Raw genomic sequence first — 17,494 nt, forward strand, 5'->3', positions numbered from 1 at the left:
TCATAATAATGTTTGCTATAATGTTCACTAATTATGGAGAGTAATAGGGGATATGGAGAATCCAATAGTCATTCACTAAATAATAATTCATAACACTCCCCCTTGAATGACGATTGTATCATGCCTCATTAAAACCTTAATCGGTAAAACCATTTATTAAGGAAAAAGCATACATGATTAATAATAGATATTGGAAACACCCTCGTTAAAAATCTTGCTAAGAAAACCCAGTGGGAAAAACATAACTAAGGAAAAAAGTACAATATGTTTCCAACTCCCCCTGATTAGTACATCACTTGATTTTCTTGAAGCACCACATAGCAATGTTTCATATCATCTTTTCAAATTTCGATGTAGGAAGTACTTTAGTAAACCAATCAGGAAAGTTGTTACTGGATTGAATTTTCTAGATGTTGATGTTACACTCTTTTTGAAGATCATGAGTGAAAAAAAAAACTTTGGTGATATATGCTTGGTTCTATCTCCTTTGATAAATCCTTCCTTGAATGGAGCTATATAAGTTGTATTATCTTCATATAGTATGGTTAGAACATCCCTGTTAGAAGTTAGACCACAATTATTGCAAATATGTTGAGTCAAAATTCTTAACCAAATACATTCATGACTTGCCTTATAAATTGCTATACTCTCTGCATGGTTAGAATAAGCAGCAACTAAAGTTTGTTTAACAAAATGACAAGAATTTATGTTACCTCCACAAGTGAATAAATAACATGTTTGGGATCGAGCTTTGTGTGGATCAGATAAAAATCCAGCATCTGCATAACTAATTAACTTCACATTTTATGAATTTGATTAGTATAAATTCATATTAATTGTACCTCGAAGATATCAAAGAATGTGTTTGACTCTATTCCAGTATCTTCATGTTGGACAAGAACTATATATTGCTAATAAGTTTACGACAAAAGATTTATCAGGTCTTGTATTAATAGTAAGATATATTAGTGCACCAATAGCACTAAGATATAGTTCTTCGGGAATAAGAATATTTTCATGTTTTTTATGATGCTGAAGTTGGTCATTTTTGGCATCTAAGTGCCTTACCACCTTCGGGTTACTCATGGATGTGAGTTATTCATATAAAACCTTTTTAGCACATCTTCTAGATATTAATGTACAAAAAGTCCATTTTTGTGTGCTTAATTTAAAGACCCAAATAGAATTTCATCTTACCAAGATCATTCATTTCAAAAATTTCTTTCAAACAAGAAGTGACATTTTCCAATTCTCTAGGAATTCCAATTATGTTCAAATCATCTACAATAACATCAATTATGATAAATTCTTATTTGGATCTTTTTATGAATACACACATGCTTAATGGATCATTTTTATAGCACTCTTTCAACAAAAATGTACTAAAACAATCGAAGCATATACGGCCAGATTGTTTCAATCTATACAAAGATTTATTTAATTTTACCAAATATACTTCACGAGAATTAGAAGTTTGTGCTTCTGACACCTTAAACCCTTCTGGGATTTTCATATAAATATCATTTTCAAGTGAACCATATAATTAGGCGGTAAATACATCCATTAGACACATCTCCAGTTTTGCATATGTTGCTAAACATATAAAATAACTGAATGTGATTGCAACAACTACCGGAGAATACGTTTCTTCATAATCAATTTCGGGTCTTTGGGTAAAACCTTGTGCAACAAGTATTGCTTTATATCCCACAACTTTATTTTTCTCGTTTCTTTTGCACACAAATACTCATTCGTGTCCCACTGTTCTTACTCTGTTTGGTGTACGGACTACAGGTCCAAAAACTTTTCTTTGAGTAATAGAATTAAGCTCTTTATTTATTTCATCTTTCCATTTTGGCCAATATTTTCTATTCATACATTTCTCAATAGATTTAGGTTCAAGGTCCTCATTTTCTTTATTATTGCGCACGGAACATGATATGAAAAATTATCGTCGACGGCTATCTTATTTCGGTTCCATCTTATTCCTATCATGACATAATTTATTGAGATCTCATCATTTTCTTTTTTTCAGGTACCTTATTTTCTTTTGTTATGTCATTAGGCTCTTCTAGAACTTCATTAATCTTTTCAAGAGATTCTGTTTTCTCTTTTGGACCATCAATTGTATTTGCTTCATTTCATTTTCGAGGATTTTTATCTTTGGAACCGGCTGATCTTCCACGCTTCAGGCGTGCCTAAGATTCATTTGCAGTTGTATTTTTTTGTTTCCTTCTGGGATATCAATTCTAACTGGAGTAAGTATAGATGGTACATGAGACTTTGTTACTCACTTAGGGTCAGTAAATGCTTCTGGCAATTAATTTGCTACATTTTGCAAATGAATTATCTTTTTTATTTCAAGATCACATTGACTTGAACGAGGATCTAAAATTGAAAGTGACAATTCCTTTCAAAAGATTTTATTTTCAGCTTCTTTATATCTCCCCCTAATGTTGGAAAATATGATTAATCAAAATAATAATCATCAAATATAGTTGTAAATAAATCTCCAGTTAATGATTTTAAATATTTTACTATAGATGGGGATTCATATCCAACATAAATTCTCATTCTTCTTGAGGACCCATTTTTGTGAAGTGAGGTGGAGAAATGGGTACATAAATTATACATCCAAACATCCTTGGATGGTAAATAATTGGTTCCTGACCGCAAACCAGTTGAATAGGGGAGAACTCATGATAACTAGTTGTTATTATGCATATAAGTGATGTTGCATGTAAAATTTCATGCCCTTATGTTGATTAGGAAGTTTATAATGCATTAGTAATGGTCTTGCAATTAATTAAAGGTGACTGATTAACGACTCAGCTAAACCATTTTATGTATGAACATATGCAACATGATGTTCAATAGTTGTTCTAATTGACATGGAATAATCATTAAAAGCATATGATGTAAATTCTCCAACATTGTCAAGTCAAATGTTCATAATTGGGTAATCGGGAAAATGTGCCCTTAGGCAAATTATTTATGCAAGTAATCTTGCAAAAACCAAATTATGACTAGACAACAAGCACACATGTGACCTTCTAGTTGACGCATCAATTAAAACCATAAAATATCTAAATGGTCCACATGGTGTTAGATGAATTAGTCCATATATATTCTCTTGAACTCTTTGTAAGAAACTAAGACTTTCATACCCAACTTTGTTCAATGATGGACTGGAAATTAATTTTCCTTGAGAGCATGCAACACAATTCATTATCTTGAAAAATCTTCTGGTTTTTCAAGGAATGACCACTTGAAGTTTCATTTATTCTACATACCATAATTGATCCAGGATGGCCCAACCGGTCATGCCAAACTATGAAGGTAATATCATACCTTTTTTATTTTCAATAACATGAATCATTGTGATATTTTCAATAACATGAATCATTGTAATATTTGTATAGTACAATCCGGAGGACAATACAGGTAATTTTTCCAAAAAACTTTTCTTATCCGATATCATTTTTGTAATGTTGAGATAATTTTTATTACCATCATTAGTTGTTTCAATAGGATATCCGTTAGACCGAATATCCTTAAAACTTAATAAATTTCTTGGTGATTTTAATAAAAATAATGCATCACCAATTGTAATTATTGTCACTTGTGGTAATACTATATTTGCTCTTCCGGAGCCTTCAATCTTGGTGATTTAGACGAAAATAATGGATCACTAATTTGTAATTAGTGTCCCTTGTTGTAATATTATATTCGCTCTTCCGGAGCCTTCAATCATTTTTGCATTACCTATTATTATATTAACATTTGCTTCTCTAATTGATAAGTAAGCAAAATACTTTTCATTATTAAAAATGTTATGTGTTATTGCATTGTCTACAAGAAGTATATCTTCATTATTTCTTTTGCGAATATCCATGTTTCTTTTCAATAAATAAATCAAACATACGAAACATTCGACTTAGAGAAATAAATTCATATTTTATTAATTTGGGAAGATTGTGACGACATCATTTCTCATGAAACGAATATGACATAAAAACATAATAAATGTCATGAAACAAAACTATACATTATTCTTCCATCACCATCCATAAGATCACTTGTCCCTTCTGGGTAGACAAGAAAATCGACAACATCCAAATGTCTCATTTATGGTTGATCTTTGTAAAAATTATTTTGAAAAAAACTTGTATTGATATTTTATTCTTCTTTAGATTTTAGAGAAGCTTGATAAAGATCAACAAAATGCTTTGGAGAGCGGTGACAAAGAGATAAGTTTGATAAAGATCAACAAATTGCTTTGGTAAGCGGCATGTATAAGACCAATGAACGGTCATTCCACATCGGTGACAAATATTTTCAACTTTCTTTTTTTTTCTTGACCAATTTTATCATTAGGATGTGGATTTTTGCTATTTTCCAACTTCTGGTGGTTGCTTGTAATCTTGTTATTTTTTTTTGATAATAACCTCCATGACCTCGATTATACCCATGACTATTATGATTATATGATGTTGCATTCACTTCAGGGAATGCACTAGAACCGGTCGGGATTGATTGATGATTTTTCATCAATAATTTTTTTTGTTTAGCCACAAGAAGACATGGGATTAATTCATATTTATTTTAAACCTTTCTCATGATATTGCTACTGCAGGAGCATGTTAGTAGTATGAAAACTAGAGAAAGTTTTCTCTAGCATGGTTTTCCAGAAGATAAAAATCAAAATAAAGACTTGTATGGTAAGGAATTGTTAGTTAAGAAATTCCATAAAATAAGTTGTAAGCATTGTACATGTAAAATTATAAAAAATACATACCTGAAAATGACAAGAACAATAAGGAGTTAGAGCTCTATGGTAGAGTCGTGCTGATAACGTGTTATAAAATATGATCAAATAACAAGATACATTATAGATAAAGAAAGACATGAGAATAAAGAGAACTTTTATTCCAATATTTGTGATGAAATCATCAAACTTTACAATACATAATATTCACTATTTATACTAAACAAAGAAGATGAAAGGTCACGTATGATATGAATGCACATTATAGTGGTGCATAACCACACTCATAAAACTCATAATAATGTTTGCTATAATGTTCACTAATTATAGAGAGTAATGAGGGATATGGAGAATCCAATAGTCATTCACTAAATAATAATTCATAACATTTCTATGGTTATCTAGTTCTAGTGAGCTATTACAATCCATAATCGATTTATACATATCGTATCTTCTATTAATAATGTTTATGTAGAAGAATAGGATATATGTTTGCTGAAGAACAGAAAGTAAATTAATTGAGTCTTAAGATTATTTAGGTTGTGTATTCGATAAATGTGTGGAATATTGACTACCCAACCAATAAGTCAACAACATGGTTCTCATCTCCCCTTCCCTCCTTGTTCCTTTATATATTACAATTAACAAAATTAATATCATACTCGAAAGTGCTAATGATGATTTATTATGATGTAAGTACATGATTATATTTTCATCACCTAATTAATTATATCGACCACTTTGATAATTTGATTTATGTAGTACTGTATAATAATGTTTCGGATATGAATCTTAAATTTGTAAACCATAGTACATCTTGTAACAAGAAAGGGAGATTAGAAACAAGAAAAGGAGATAAGAATCGTACCATTGCAGATTTTTTTTACACTTATATTAAAACTAGGCGAATGCCCGCGCGTTGCGCAGAAGTAACTATATAGCTGACATTTTTACAAATATATGTTTTTGTAAATAAAACAATAATGTTGTCAGATTTGATATAATAATTCGTATGTTACGTTGATATAATATACTGATTATTTTGAATTATATGATAATATATAAATCTATTAAAATTAGATAATCTTAATCTTTTGAATGACATCTACCCGTGGGTTACTCATGAATAAAATTAAATATAATATATGGTTTAATGTTATTATAGTTTTTGTTATTGTTAATTAATTTTTTAAAATTTATTTGTTTAACTTTTTAATTTCTGTCATTGTAATTATTTAAAACATCAAACAATTTTTTATTTTATTTTAAAGGTAACAATATAATAATTTATATAGAGTTATTTTTAACTATTGTTATGATAAGTTATTTTATGCTGCTTATTTGAAAACTTTTAACGATTATAAAAGTATCCTTAGGAAATATTTTAGTTAAACTGATATTACAATTTAATTTTTGCATTTAGCACTATAATTTATCACTTTTAACTATTCACAAAATATTCTTTGGGTTGTTTAAGTGGAACTGAAATTTATATCGAAGTTGACCCTGTAATGTTATATTTAAATTAAAACTTCAAGTATTTTGTCAAAACCTTTCAAAAGTTGTAGCTTTAAACTGATAATGGTTTACATACAACAACATATTAAATCTAATAAATTAAGTATAATATGTTAAAAGTTAAAGACATAAGTTTATAAGTAGAAGTAAAAATATTATTTTAATATTGAAATTTAGTTTATTTATGATTATACTTTAGGTTTGATACTTATTTAACCTTATTATCTAACTTATAATCATTATCAGAAAGTCACTACAATTTATCACTTTTAACTATTTACAAAACATTTTTTCGGTTGTGTAAGTTGAATTAAAATTTATATTTAATTTGATCCTGTAAGGTTATATTTAAATTAACAATTTAAGTATTTTATACAACATTTTCAAACAACAATATATTAGACCTAATAAAATATGTATAATATGTTAAAAGTTAAAAATATAATTTTATAAGTATAAGAAAATATATTCTTTTAATATTGAGATTTAATTTATATATGATTACACTTTAGGTTTATATTTATTTAACCTTATTAACCAACTTATAATCATTATTAGAAAGAAATTGAAAAGTCATGGGAGTTTCAAATGAATGTGGTGAAAGAAAAAATAAATGAGAGTTTCAAATGAATGTAGTGAAAGGAAAAATGTTTCCTTTATAAGTATATATAATGATAATAATGATAATGACTACATATATGAAAAAAATGACTTTTTAACATGGTTAAAAATAATTTATATTTTTTTTATGTAAAATAGTTAAAATTGTCAATTTTAACTTTTTTTTAACTAATAATGATAATAATAAATCAGATTCGAATACATTTTTTTCGATAATTTGACTATTTAGGTCCGGTCGTGCAGGGTTGCGGGATCATCGTTTATATCTCTTTAGAAGAATTGAGCTGAGATCCTAAAACCCTGCCTGATGCTCATAAACCTCTCCACACAGGGGTTTCGAGCTCACTGTATGGAACTATCTTCGTCTTCCCAAGTTTCAAACATATAATGCTCTTTTCTGCACATTCTCACTCATCATCGTTCGCCAAGGTAACACTCGCTCACCTCCTCAAATTCATACCATCCTTCAACACCCTTCCATTTTCATCAACGCGGTTTCGCTCTACATCAGCACCATCATCACGAACACAGTTAATTAGCCACATAATAACATCATTTCGACAAAAAGACCACGATCAGCACCTGTTAAACCATTCTTCTATCTCTAATTTGAGACCCCATGAAGTAGAGCCCATTCTTTTTGGTCTACGCGCAACACCCGATTTAGCAATCAGTTTCTTCGAGTGGTCTGAGCGTCATCTAGGGTTCACTCATCATAACCTTGAATCTTTCTGTAGTCTCATTCATTTGTTGCTACAAAAACGAATGTTTGATGACGCACGCGGGGTGTTTGATAGAATGACTGAAAGGTTTAGGGATTTTGATTGTTTTCACGCTTTCCACATGGGTCTGACGAGTTATCAATCAAACGCTAGTACTGTCTATAGCTTCTTGGTTGATAACTATTGTCGAATTGGGAACATTGATAGGGCAGTTGAGTTGTTTTTTCAGATGTCAAAAATGGGTATATCAATCTCACCATATGCTTTGATGAGAATGATGAATTCTTTAGTTGATATGAACAGGATAGACATTATCCTGAATGTATACCAGGAAATAACTAATGAAACTAGAGAAAACAATGATTTGTGTTCAAATCTATATGGTTATGTTATGGGTGGTTTCTTCAAGAAAGGTGATGCTAATTTTGGATTTGAATTCCATAAAGCTATCATTAAAAGAGGACTTGTACCTAATGTAGTCACTTGTAATAAGATCATGAAAGGTCTTTGCAACGACAAATGTATAGGCATCGCTAACGACTTCTTGTCATTGATGACAGAAATAGGTCCAATCCCAACAGTAGTGACATTTAGCACATTAATGAAAGCATATTGCAAAGAAACAAAATTAAAAGAGGCATTTCAACTCTATGATATGATGCTAGTAATAGGAATCACTCCTGATCTAGTTGTATACAGTATCTTGGTTGATGGTCTTTTTAGGGCAGGAAAATTGGATGAAGGGTATCAAGTAATCTTGGTGGCATTAGATAAAGGAATCATCTTGGATGTGGTGGTTCTTAGCTCCATGATAAATGCATATGTAAAAAAGGGAAATTTACAAAAGGGTTTTGATGTTTATAAAAAGATGCTCGATGAAGGGATTAAACCGAGTGTAGTTACATATGGGATTCTTATAAACGGATTGTGTCAAATTGGGAATCTTGATGAGGGTATCACTATTTTTGGTCAAATTTTGAAACAAGGTCTTCACCCATCCGTTCTAGTTTACACGAGTCTTATTGATGGCATGTGTAAATCTGGGAATTTGAGATATGGCTTCTGGTTGTATGATGAAATGGTAACATGTGGTTATACGCCAGATGAAACGGTATATAGTGTGCTTATAAATGGTCTCACAAAACAAGGTCGGATGCATGATGCTATTCGATTCTTCTACAAAAGTGATTTAAAACATGGTATAGTTGCTTATAACACTTTAATTGATGGTTTTTGTAAATTGAATCTAATGAAGGAAGCTGTGAAGTTGTACATGAAGATGGGTACGTATAATTTAAAACCTGATATAGTCACTTACACGATTCTCATCAAAGCAACAATCGAATCCGGAAGGCTACCCGAAGCCTTGAATTTGTTCTATCAATCCCTGAAAACGGGTCTTCTTCCAGATCGTGTTACATATAGCGTACTTATAGACGGATTTTGTAAAGAAAATAATGTTTTTATCGGGTTATGGATTCTTGAAATGATGCTGAAAAACGGAGTAAAACCGGATATCGATGTTTACAACATTCTGATAAACGGTTTTTTCAAAACCGGGCAGTTACAAAAGGCGTTGGAGATTTTCGGGCAGGTTCGGGCATGCGGACTGGAACCGGATATTGTGACCTACAACACGATAATGAGCGGGTATTGTTCATTAAAAATGTTGAATGAAGCTGTTGAAGTTTTTTACAAAGAGGTGAAAAAGAAAGCGAATGTTGTTACTTACACGATCTTGATTGATGGATATTGTAAAGAAGGTAAAGTTGAAGATGCAATGTCGATGTTTTTAGTGATGTTGGAACAAGGTTTGGAACCTAATGTGATTACATACAGCAGTTTGATTGATGGATATTTCAAGATGTTGGAAATGGAAACTGCTCTTGAGTTGCATGAATCGATGCTTAGGAATGAGGTTTGTCCGAATATTGTAAGTTACAGTGTGTTGATTGATGGGCTTTGCAAACGGGGGTTGATGGAGGAAGCATTAATGGTGTTTCATGGTGCTTTGGGGAGGCGGTTGTTGCCAGATGTTATAGTGTATGGTATTTTGATTCATGGGTATTGTAAGGTTGGGAGATTAGGTGATGCTGTGTTGATGTATAGGCGTATGGTTGAACAAGGGATCGTTGCTGATGGATTTTTAAAGGGGATTCTCGCAGAGTATGGTGTGACATAGGTCTTATTTATTCATCCTATCTATGGTCTAAGGTGAGTGTGTTACACTTTTAAACAGAGGATAAATTTTCATTAGTAGCCACTTGGGTCTTGTATTCTACTTGAAAATGTAAATTTAATGATCCTTATTTGTGTATATTGTAAATTCAATGATCCTTAATTAACGTTTAAAAAGTTCAGACATGAAGTTATTAAGGATAAGTTGAAAATTTCTTCAAAAAGTCGCTAATGAATTTTTAAAGACTTGAGTTTTAGTTTGCTTTCTGGGATTTGGTTTGATTTTAGAGTTTAGATGAAGAAGATTGAGGAGTTGTTTTAGGGTTTTTGATGATGAAGAAGAAGATAGCATATAATGTAGTCCAGCGTCTTAAAACCTCCATGAAAAGATGTTATTTTCCTCTTAACAAATATAATTCAACTCATGATAATATTTTTAACAATGTGCTAATAAGTTGCAGTACAAATTTGGGAAGAAATACAGCATCATGAGCAAATGGAAGGTTGTATAAAACTATAAATAACATGATAAAACCAACCAGCCAACCAACCATTAGTTTGTTTTTTTAATCAAAGACACACAAACACTGATTTGTTCCTTAATTATCTCATGTTTATCTTTAATTTTTTTGAGGTTTTCCAGGCCATGATTTCTTTCACACACTTGGCCTCTCTATATCTTTACCAAATAACATGCAACCAAAACAAACTGATGTTTCTTGAAATTTTCAGATAACTGAGTCAACTCAGCTATGAAAGACGACACTAATTCAATCCAGACTTTTACATGCAAAGTTGAAACTTGAAATGAAGAAAACAAAACCCCTGAACGATATCCAAGCGTGTCTTGTAGAACATCACAAGGTTTCTTGATGTTGGAACCCATTATTGAAGATTGCATACCGACATGATTTCACCAAAACTACACACTCAAAATCTTATTTATTTATTTAAAAAAAAAAAAAAAAAAGGTACCAATTCTTTGCCAAGTTCATCTGATGATGCATGATAGCTGCTTGGAAACACAAATCCTCTTGAACATCTGACCATTTATGCAAATGCAAGCATAAAATATACCATCCCACAATTTACACATTTTGCAAATCTATGTGAATTCATAGCACTCCATATCATATCAAAATTTCATAAGTGAATTGATACCAAGACCACACAATCTGACATGATGACAATTGAATACATACATACCAAAATTTCATCAGATCACACACACACGCACATGCACACACACAACAATAAAACCATCCATATTCCTCAACTTGTCTACTACTCCTACCTAATCCCCCTCCTCATAAAACCAAACAAACATATACAAAATTCCCATCAACATTTAACATTTAGCCCGGATTACATGCAAAGAAGGCATCATAACAAAGCATCCAATATTCCTTCAATGGGATCCACGTCCATGGCATTTTCCCATCAACACCCGCACCAGGTGCAACTGGAAGCTTGTATAGCGCAGAAGACAAACTGTTTAAATAACCAAAAACATTTTCAGAGGAACACCTTTCCACTTACTTTATTATCACCAATACATACACCTTTTTAAACACTTTTTTTTCCTAAAAGACTCAATAATCTATCTTCATCTATATATTATAAATCCCCCTCGTCTAATTTGTTATTTTCAAGCACACCTCAAATTTAAGAAAGAAAAAGTACAACCTGACATTGACATCTAAATCTAAATAAATAAAAGCATGGTATTTGAAGGTCTAAAAAGTAATATATCAATTAAGGGGGTTTAATGAAAATAATTTTGGAAATGCTTTTATGGAAGCAACCTCTCTATCCTCAGATGGAGGTAAGAACCTCGTCTTGTTATGGGATTTGGGTTTTGTTGTTTTAATTTGTATATTCATTTTTATTCTATATATTTCTAATAACTTAGTTACTTAATCAAAACATAATAAAAATATGTAAAACTAAATCTGATTAAGCGGAAATAATGATTATAAAAACTCACCTTCTTCCACTGAAAACTCCATACACTGATGAGCTAATTGATGATCTTGAAACAGCAGAACGTAGGTAATTAAAGTGTGGCTTCACCAATTCTCCTGAGTGAGTACCCAAACAAGTTCATGTAAGATAGATACATTGTAACAATTTTAAAAGATTTAAAATCAAAGAAAACATAGAATGAAAAATCTTACCTAGACTATAAGAATAACTATGAAGAGATGAGACCAAAACATCTGATCCAACACTTTCCTTTAAATCAACAGAAAATATCTGAAACCAAATCCCACATGGGAATCTGCTTGGCCTCAGCAACCAAAGGAAGATTTTGGTGTAGGGAGTAGCATGGATTACAGATATAGCAACCTCAATAATCATCAATATAAACCCAATTGTCGTATACATAATAGTAAACGACATATAAAAAGCTGAAGTAGTTGGCAGCAGAAGCAGAAGTGGAGTAAACAACAGAGACCCAACAATATGTTGTTCCACTGTGTAATCATAGCTATCTAACCTCTCACGAAGCGGATTCCATTTTTGCCCCCTGTCATACAATTCAAAACTCAAAACAAATTCACAACCCATTCAAGGGTAATCATGTCAAATTGTCAATTACCTACCTGAAAAGACGCCACAATGCTGTCGTTGCCTGTATCTGCCTTGAATAAATGAGTGATATTAACCAGTGTAGGGTTGAAATATGTGTTGTTGAGATGGTAATCATGTCAAGTGTTAATGCAGCAGGGGTTGTAATGCCAAAAATAACCCCGCTTGTTGCTAACCCTTTAATGAAAAAAATAAAAAGAAAACGCATGGACCCTAATACTGTAGACCAAAATTGAATTGCATTTAAAGAAAGAGTGCCAAGAACCCCTGCAAGCTCAGTGTTCAACTTAAAACCAGCAGGGTTTCCCATTAATCGTGCACAGCTTATGAGCCACCAGTTGTTTGTAACATCACCAGTGAAGGTCAAAATCGTCAAACAAGCGCAATTTGCATGAGTCAGCAATGTAAGGCCAAAAAGGTTCCCTAAGAGGATGTCAATAACTACACTCAACCACATGGAATGTCTGCGTTGTGAAGCTTTCTCTGCATACTCCACACATGATCCGGACCTTACAAATTAATAATATACAAATAATAAGTAGAAAAAATAAAAAATAAAAAAAAGTACAAAAACTATGTCCAAGTCAAGATTACCTGGAATCATTGGTGTGAAGGAAGATTGGCCAATACAAGATCTGACAACATCGGACACGTATGTTCCTTGAGGTGTGAGGGAATAAATTGTGTAATGTGACATATATAAAAGACTCTAATCCATAGCTTATAAGAAAATGGAGTAACTGGAGAACTATATACACGGATGTGGAAACAGAAGCAACAAACACAGCCAATAGTTGCCATATCAAAGTGATGAACTTGAAAACGAGAACATAGAAATGTGAAGGTCTATGAGGTGACACTTGTTCTTCAAAAAATGAGGTGGCAGCAGCAGCACAGTTGGTGGCAAGAATGACAGTATCCTATATACAATAAAAGTTAGGAAAAATGTGAAATTATTATAGAAAAGAAAGAAATGGATCACATGTTATTTTTTTTTACCAGGTCAAGAACGAGCTTCTTTTGGTCAAGGTCTTCCACCCACTTTGGTTTTCTTGAAATTTTTTTGGCATGATCAGAAGAATGTTGGGTGCCCAAGGAGAAATGGTGACGCCCAAATCTAGGAGTTCCATAAATTACTATCTGATTCAGAACAATAAATAGTAAATATCAAGATACAAACATGTTCATGATGAAGCTAAGGTCTTCATGACTTACATACGTGGAGATCAAGATTGGAAACAACTTGCTCATTCCAATGTATGTGATGTAATTTAGGAATCCATCCCAATTTTCTACTGGTGCGGATATAAGAACCACGTACAAGTTGGATTGAATCGCTTTTTGTGAAATCTTTATAGTGTTCTAGCAATCCAACAACTTTATGGCATCCACAGATCTGGTGTCCACCTTTATCCTCTGATATAATTTGTTCAAATTGTTGACCCAAATGACCATTGCTAGAAGAGCTTGCTGAACAATAACCAAGCATAGAGAGCCCACATCTATTTTGTAAAGATGTTGGCATTCTTTTATTTATCTTGTGAAGTATCCCCTAATCAAGAAGATAAGTATGAAACAGTTGTTTTAGCGTCAAACAAATACCAAGTTTAAGTGCATTTTAAGCTGTACAAGGTCCAATTCTTCCATCTGAAATTAGGTCCAATTTAGATTTTAGAGCAGAATCATTAATTCTAGGTCAAATTCTTGAGTTTATTATCAGTTTCCTAATCTACTTGTTCCACATTCGATCACTATTAAGAGCGCGATAAATTGCTAAGAGAGATTAGCAACATTGCTTTCCCGATTGCGATTTACAAAATGATTCAGTTTCGTGCCCAAAGAAGGGTACATATGACCTAATTTGGTATAAGAAATCTAGAACTGATAAGTAGTGTCATTCTCATTGTAGGGAAGAGGTTTAACCACCCAATTGTTCCGACCACAACCGAGAAAATGAATCAATGTGCGTAGCTCTGTTCATACAAAGATAAACCTAGCATTGTATCGGAAAACCCTCAACAAAAAGGAGTTGAAAAGTATTTGATACCTCGAGATCAGATCCGATAGAAGAGAAGGCAGCTTCATCGATTAAAAATGCTACGATAACTTCTAGAGGAACAGAAGCAGAGGAAGAAGAAGACGATGTAACGAACCAACCGAACAAGAAGGTGGAAGACTGTGGTTGGGTTGTTGGGGAGAGATGAGCAGGCCACCAAACCCTACACTTCCTCTTCATCGTTTTCAAAATACCGGAGCATCGGAATTCTCCCATGTCCTCATCGTGATTAACAGGGAGGCGCAGAGAGAAGTACCGCGGCAGTAGACGATGGAAATCAGTGGCGAGAGATTCCGCACTTGGAATTTGGGATCAATAAACCGTCGTTTAGTTCACACTGTGTGTGACTGAGAACTGAGCATGCAAAAAGACCAAGTTGCGAAAGGCCCCCAAATGGGATCGGTCCGACCTATGGTGAATTTCATTTTAGGGATGTTGTCAAAAAAAAAATTAATAAATAAATAACCCTTTGTTATTGAGAGATAGACAATGAAGAATTTTCACACTATTGACCATGTAAGATAGACAATGAAGAATTTTCATACTATTGATTATGTAAGAATATGAATTTTGACACTTTGTTTTCCAATTTGTTACAATTCTGACTACTTGACCGATTAATCAGGTTATATGCTGACGTGGCATGCTGACATTATATACTGACGTGTCAAAATTAAATTTTTTTTCTCACAAAAAACACTAAGTTTTCATTTTTTTCGATTTTGACACTAAATTTAATTTTTTTCTTTCTTTTTTTGTTCCAAATCGAATATAATTTTTTCCAATTTTGTTCAATATTGACAATTTTCTATTTGAAACCGTATAAATATTTTTTTTATACATTTAAACCGTATAAATGTTTTTTTTCAATTAAAAACCATAGTTTTGTATAAATACAAGATTTTTTTACACTCAAACCATATTTTTATGTATAAATATGTATTAGTTATATAAAAATTGTATTTTATATTAAATATGCAACTTTAAAATGTGTTTGGAGGTTTTGAGGCTTATAGTCGATCAAAACTCGGATATCAAGTTTGCAACCCATCAAATTTTTACATCTTATTAGAAGCTTATGGTTAGTTTTATTCTCATGATATAACTCATGCTTTGAATGTAGGAAAAAAAACACCTTGTATTTAAATAAAAATGTGGTTTTTAAACGAAAAAAATATATGTATACAGTTTAAAATGTAATAAAAATAAATATATTTACACGGTTTCAAATGGAAAATAGACAAAATTGAACAAAATTTGATAAATGATATTCAAAATCAAAAAATTGAAAGAAAAAAAACATAGTGTCAAAATTGAAAGAAAAAATTAAACTTAGTGTCAAAATCGAAAAAAAGTGAAAACTTAGTGTTTTTTGTGGGAAAAAAAATCAATTTTGACAAGTCAGCATATAATGTCAGCATGCCACGTCATCAAAACTGACACGTCAGCATGTAACCTGGTTAACCGGTCAAATGGTCATAATTGTAACAAATTGGAAAACACAGTGTCAAAATTGAGACAAAAAAAAACACATTGTCAAAATCGAATTTTTGTGTAAAAAGAGTGTTTTTTGTGTTATTTACCGTATTAAAAATTGTAAAATTTGTCTTTATGGTTTACAAAAAAGTGGAGTTTTGGGCCAATTTTCTTTTCCACGTACGATGGTCCAAAATTGAAAATACCATGCAGATTTGGTACATTGAAAAATTTGAATGCACTTGAAAAAACTATTTTGCCCTTTTGATTTTTTTTTTATTTACTTAAATATTTTTATAATTAAAAATTAATAAATAAATAAAACCGTACTAACCTACCCAACCCCCATCTTCTCTATATCTCTCCCCCTTCTTTCCTATAGGACCATCGCCGTCGTCGGCCATCGACGACCACTGCCGTCCATCTCTCACCATATCTGCTTATGTTCAAATCCACCATCATTTACCTACGTCTAGATTCATTATTGTTGACCTCGTTCACCTCCCTCTAGATCTACCGTCACTGTCCACCTCATCCGTTAAATAAATCTACAAAAACCGGCGAACACACTCTTTCTCCATCGACAGATGATGACGGTGGGTCAGCTCTTCAATCTAGGATCTCGAACAGAGGTGGAGAGAGAGATAGAGAGAGGTTCAAATCGAACTGTGTTTTTTCTCTGATCTATTAACAATATTGGTTACTAATATAAAATTATTGATAAGTTGTTGTGTAATGTCCCAATTTCACAATCAAAAATTTTCTTTTTATTAAGGTAAAACTTCCAAAATATAAAACCATTTGAAGAAAGCCATCTATTCTCAATTACAATTTCTGAAAATCAGAGTATTATAATGAAAGTGGAATCCTCAATGGTGTTGATGAGTGTGTACAGTCACGCATTCGCCTTACCACAATCATCGATGATACCTGAAAAAAAACAGCAACTGAGTAAGCATAAAGCTTAGTGAGTTACCCCAAAAATACCTCATACGATAAACATATAAGCATACATATCGGACCACAATCATCGGATTGGAATGCCCATGCCCCATCTGTCATCAGACTGGAATAGCCATGGGTTTTTTGGCCTACAAAAACCAACGAACACACTCTTTCTCCATCGGCAGATGATGACAGTAGGTCAGTTCTTCGATCTATGATCTCGAACAGAGGTGGAGAGAGAGAGATAGAGAGGTTCAAATCAAAGTGTGTGTTTTTTCTCTGATCTATTAACAATAATGGTTACTAATATAAAATTATTGATAAGTTGTTGTGTAATGTCCCAATTTCACAATCAAAAATTTTCTTTTTATTAAGGTAAAACTTCCCAAATATAAAACCATTTGAAGAAAGCCATTTATTCTCAATTATAATTTCTGAAAATCAGAGTATTATAATGAAAGCGGAATCCTCAATGGTGTTGATGAGTGTGTATAGTCACGCATTCGCCTTCCCACAATCATCGATGATACCTGAAAAACAACAGCAACTGAGTAAGCATAAAGCTTAGTGAGTTACCTCAAAATACCTCATACGATAAACATACAAGCATACATAACG

The 17,494-nt window shown here is 32.2% G+C and overlaps 2 protein-coding genes across 4 annotated transcripts; one reads left to right on the forward strand and one right to left on the reverse strand.

Moving 5' to 3' along the window:
• The first annotated feature begins 7,105 nt into the window (after window positions 1–7,105).
• On the forward strand, window positions 7,106–10,064 carry LOC111917297 (putative pentatricopeptide repeat-containing protein At1g31840). The gene has a single exon (XM_023912992.3). The coding sequence runs from the start codon at window positions 7,295–7,297 to the stop codon at window positions 9,809–9,811; it is 2,517 nt and encodes an 838-aa protein (XP_023768760.1). The 5' UTR covers window positions 7,106–7,294; the 3' UTR covers window positions 9,812–10,064.
• Window positions 10,065–10,940: 876 nt separating this feature from the next.
• Window positions 10,941–14,888, reverse strand: LOC111917296 (uncharacterized). Of its 3 annotated transcripts, none has more exons than XM_023912990.3 (8): window positions 14,447–14,888; window positions 13,619–13,951; window positions 13,399–13,539; window positions 12,994–13,319; window positions 12,414–12,908; window positions 11,985–12,337; window positions 11,795–11,888; window positions 10,941–11,298 (listed from the first exon to the last, which is right to left on the reverse strand). In XM_023912990.3, the coding sequence occupies exons 1-8, from the start codon at window positions 14,669–14,671 to the stop codon at window positions 11,163–11,165; spliced, it is 2,103 nt and encodes a 700-aa protein (XP_023768758.1). In that variant the 5' UTR covers window positions 14,672–14,888; the 3' UTR covers window positions 10,941–11,162. The 3 variants fall into 3 exon arrangements, with proteins under 3 accessions (XP_023768758.1, XP_023768757.1, XP_023768759.1); XM_023912989.2 differs by having other exon boundaries at window positions 13,399–13,535; window positions 13,615–13,951; XM_023912991.3 differs by lacking the exon at window positions 14,447–14,888 and having other exon boundaries at window positions 13,615–13,802.
• Window positions 14,889–17,494: the final 2,606 nt, after the last annotated feature.

The sequence above is a fragment of the Lactuca sativa genome, chromosome 3, assembly GCF_002870075.4.
Source record: "Lactuca sativa cultivar Salinas chromosome 3, Lsat_Salinas_v11, whole genome shotgun sequence".
NCBI classification, from domain to species: domain Eukaryota; kingdom Viridiplantae; phylum Streptophyta; class Magnoliopsida; order Asterales; family Asteraceae; genus Lactuca; species Lactuca sativa.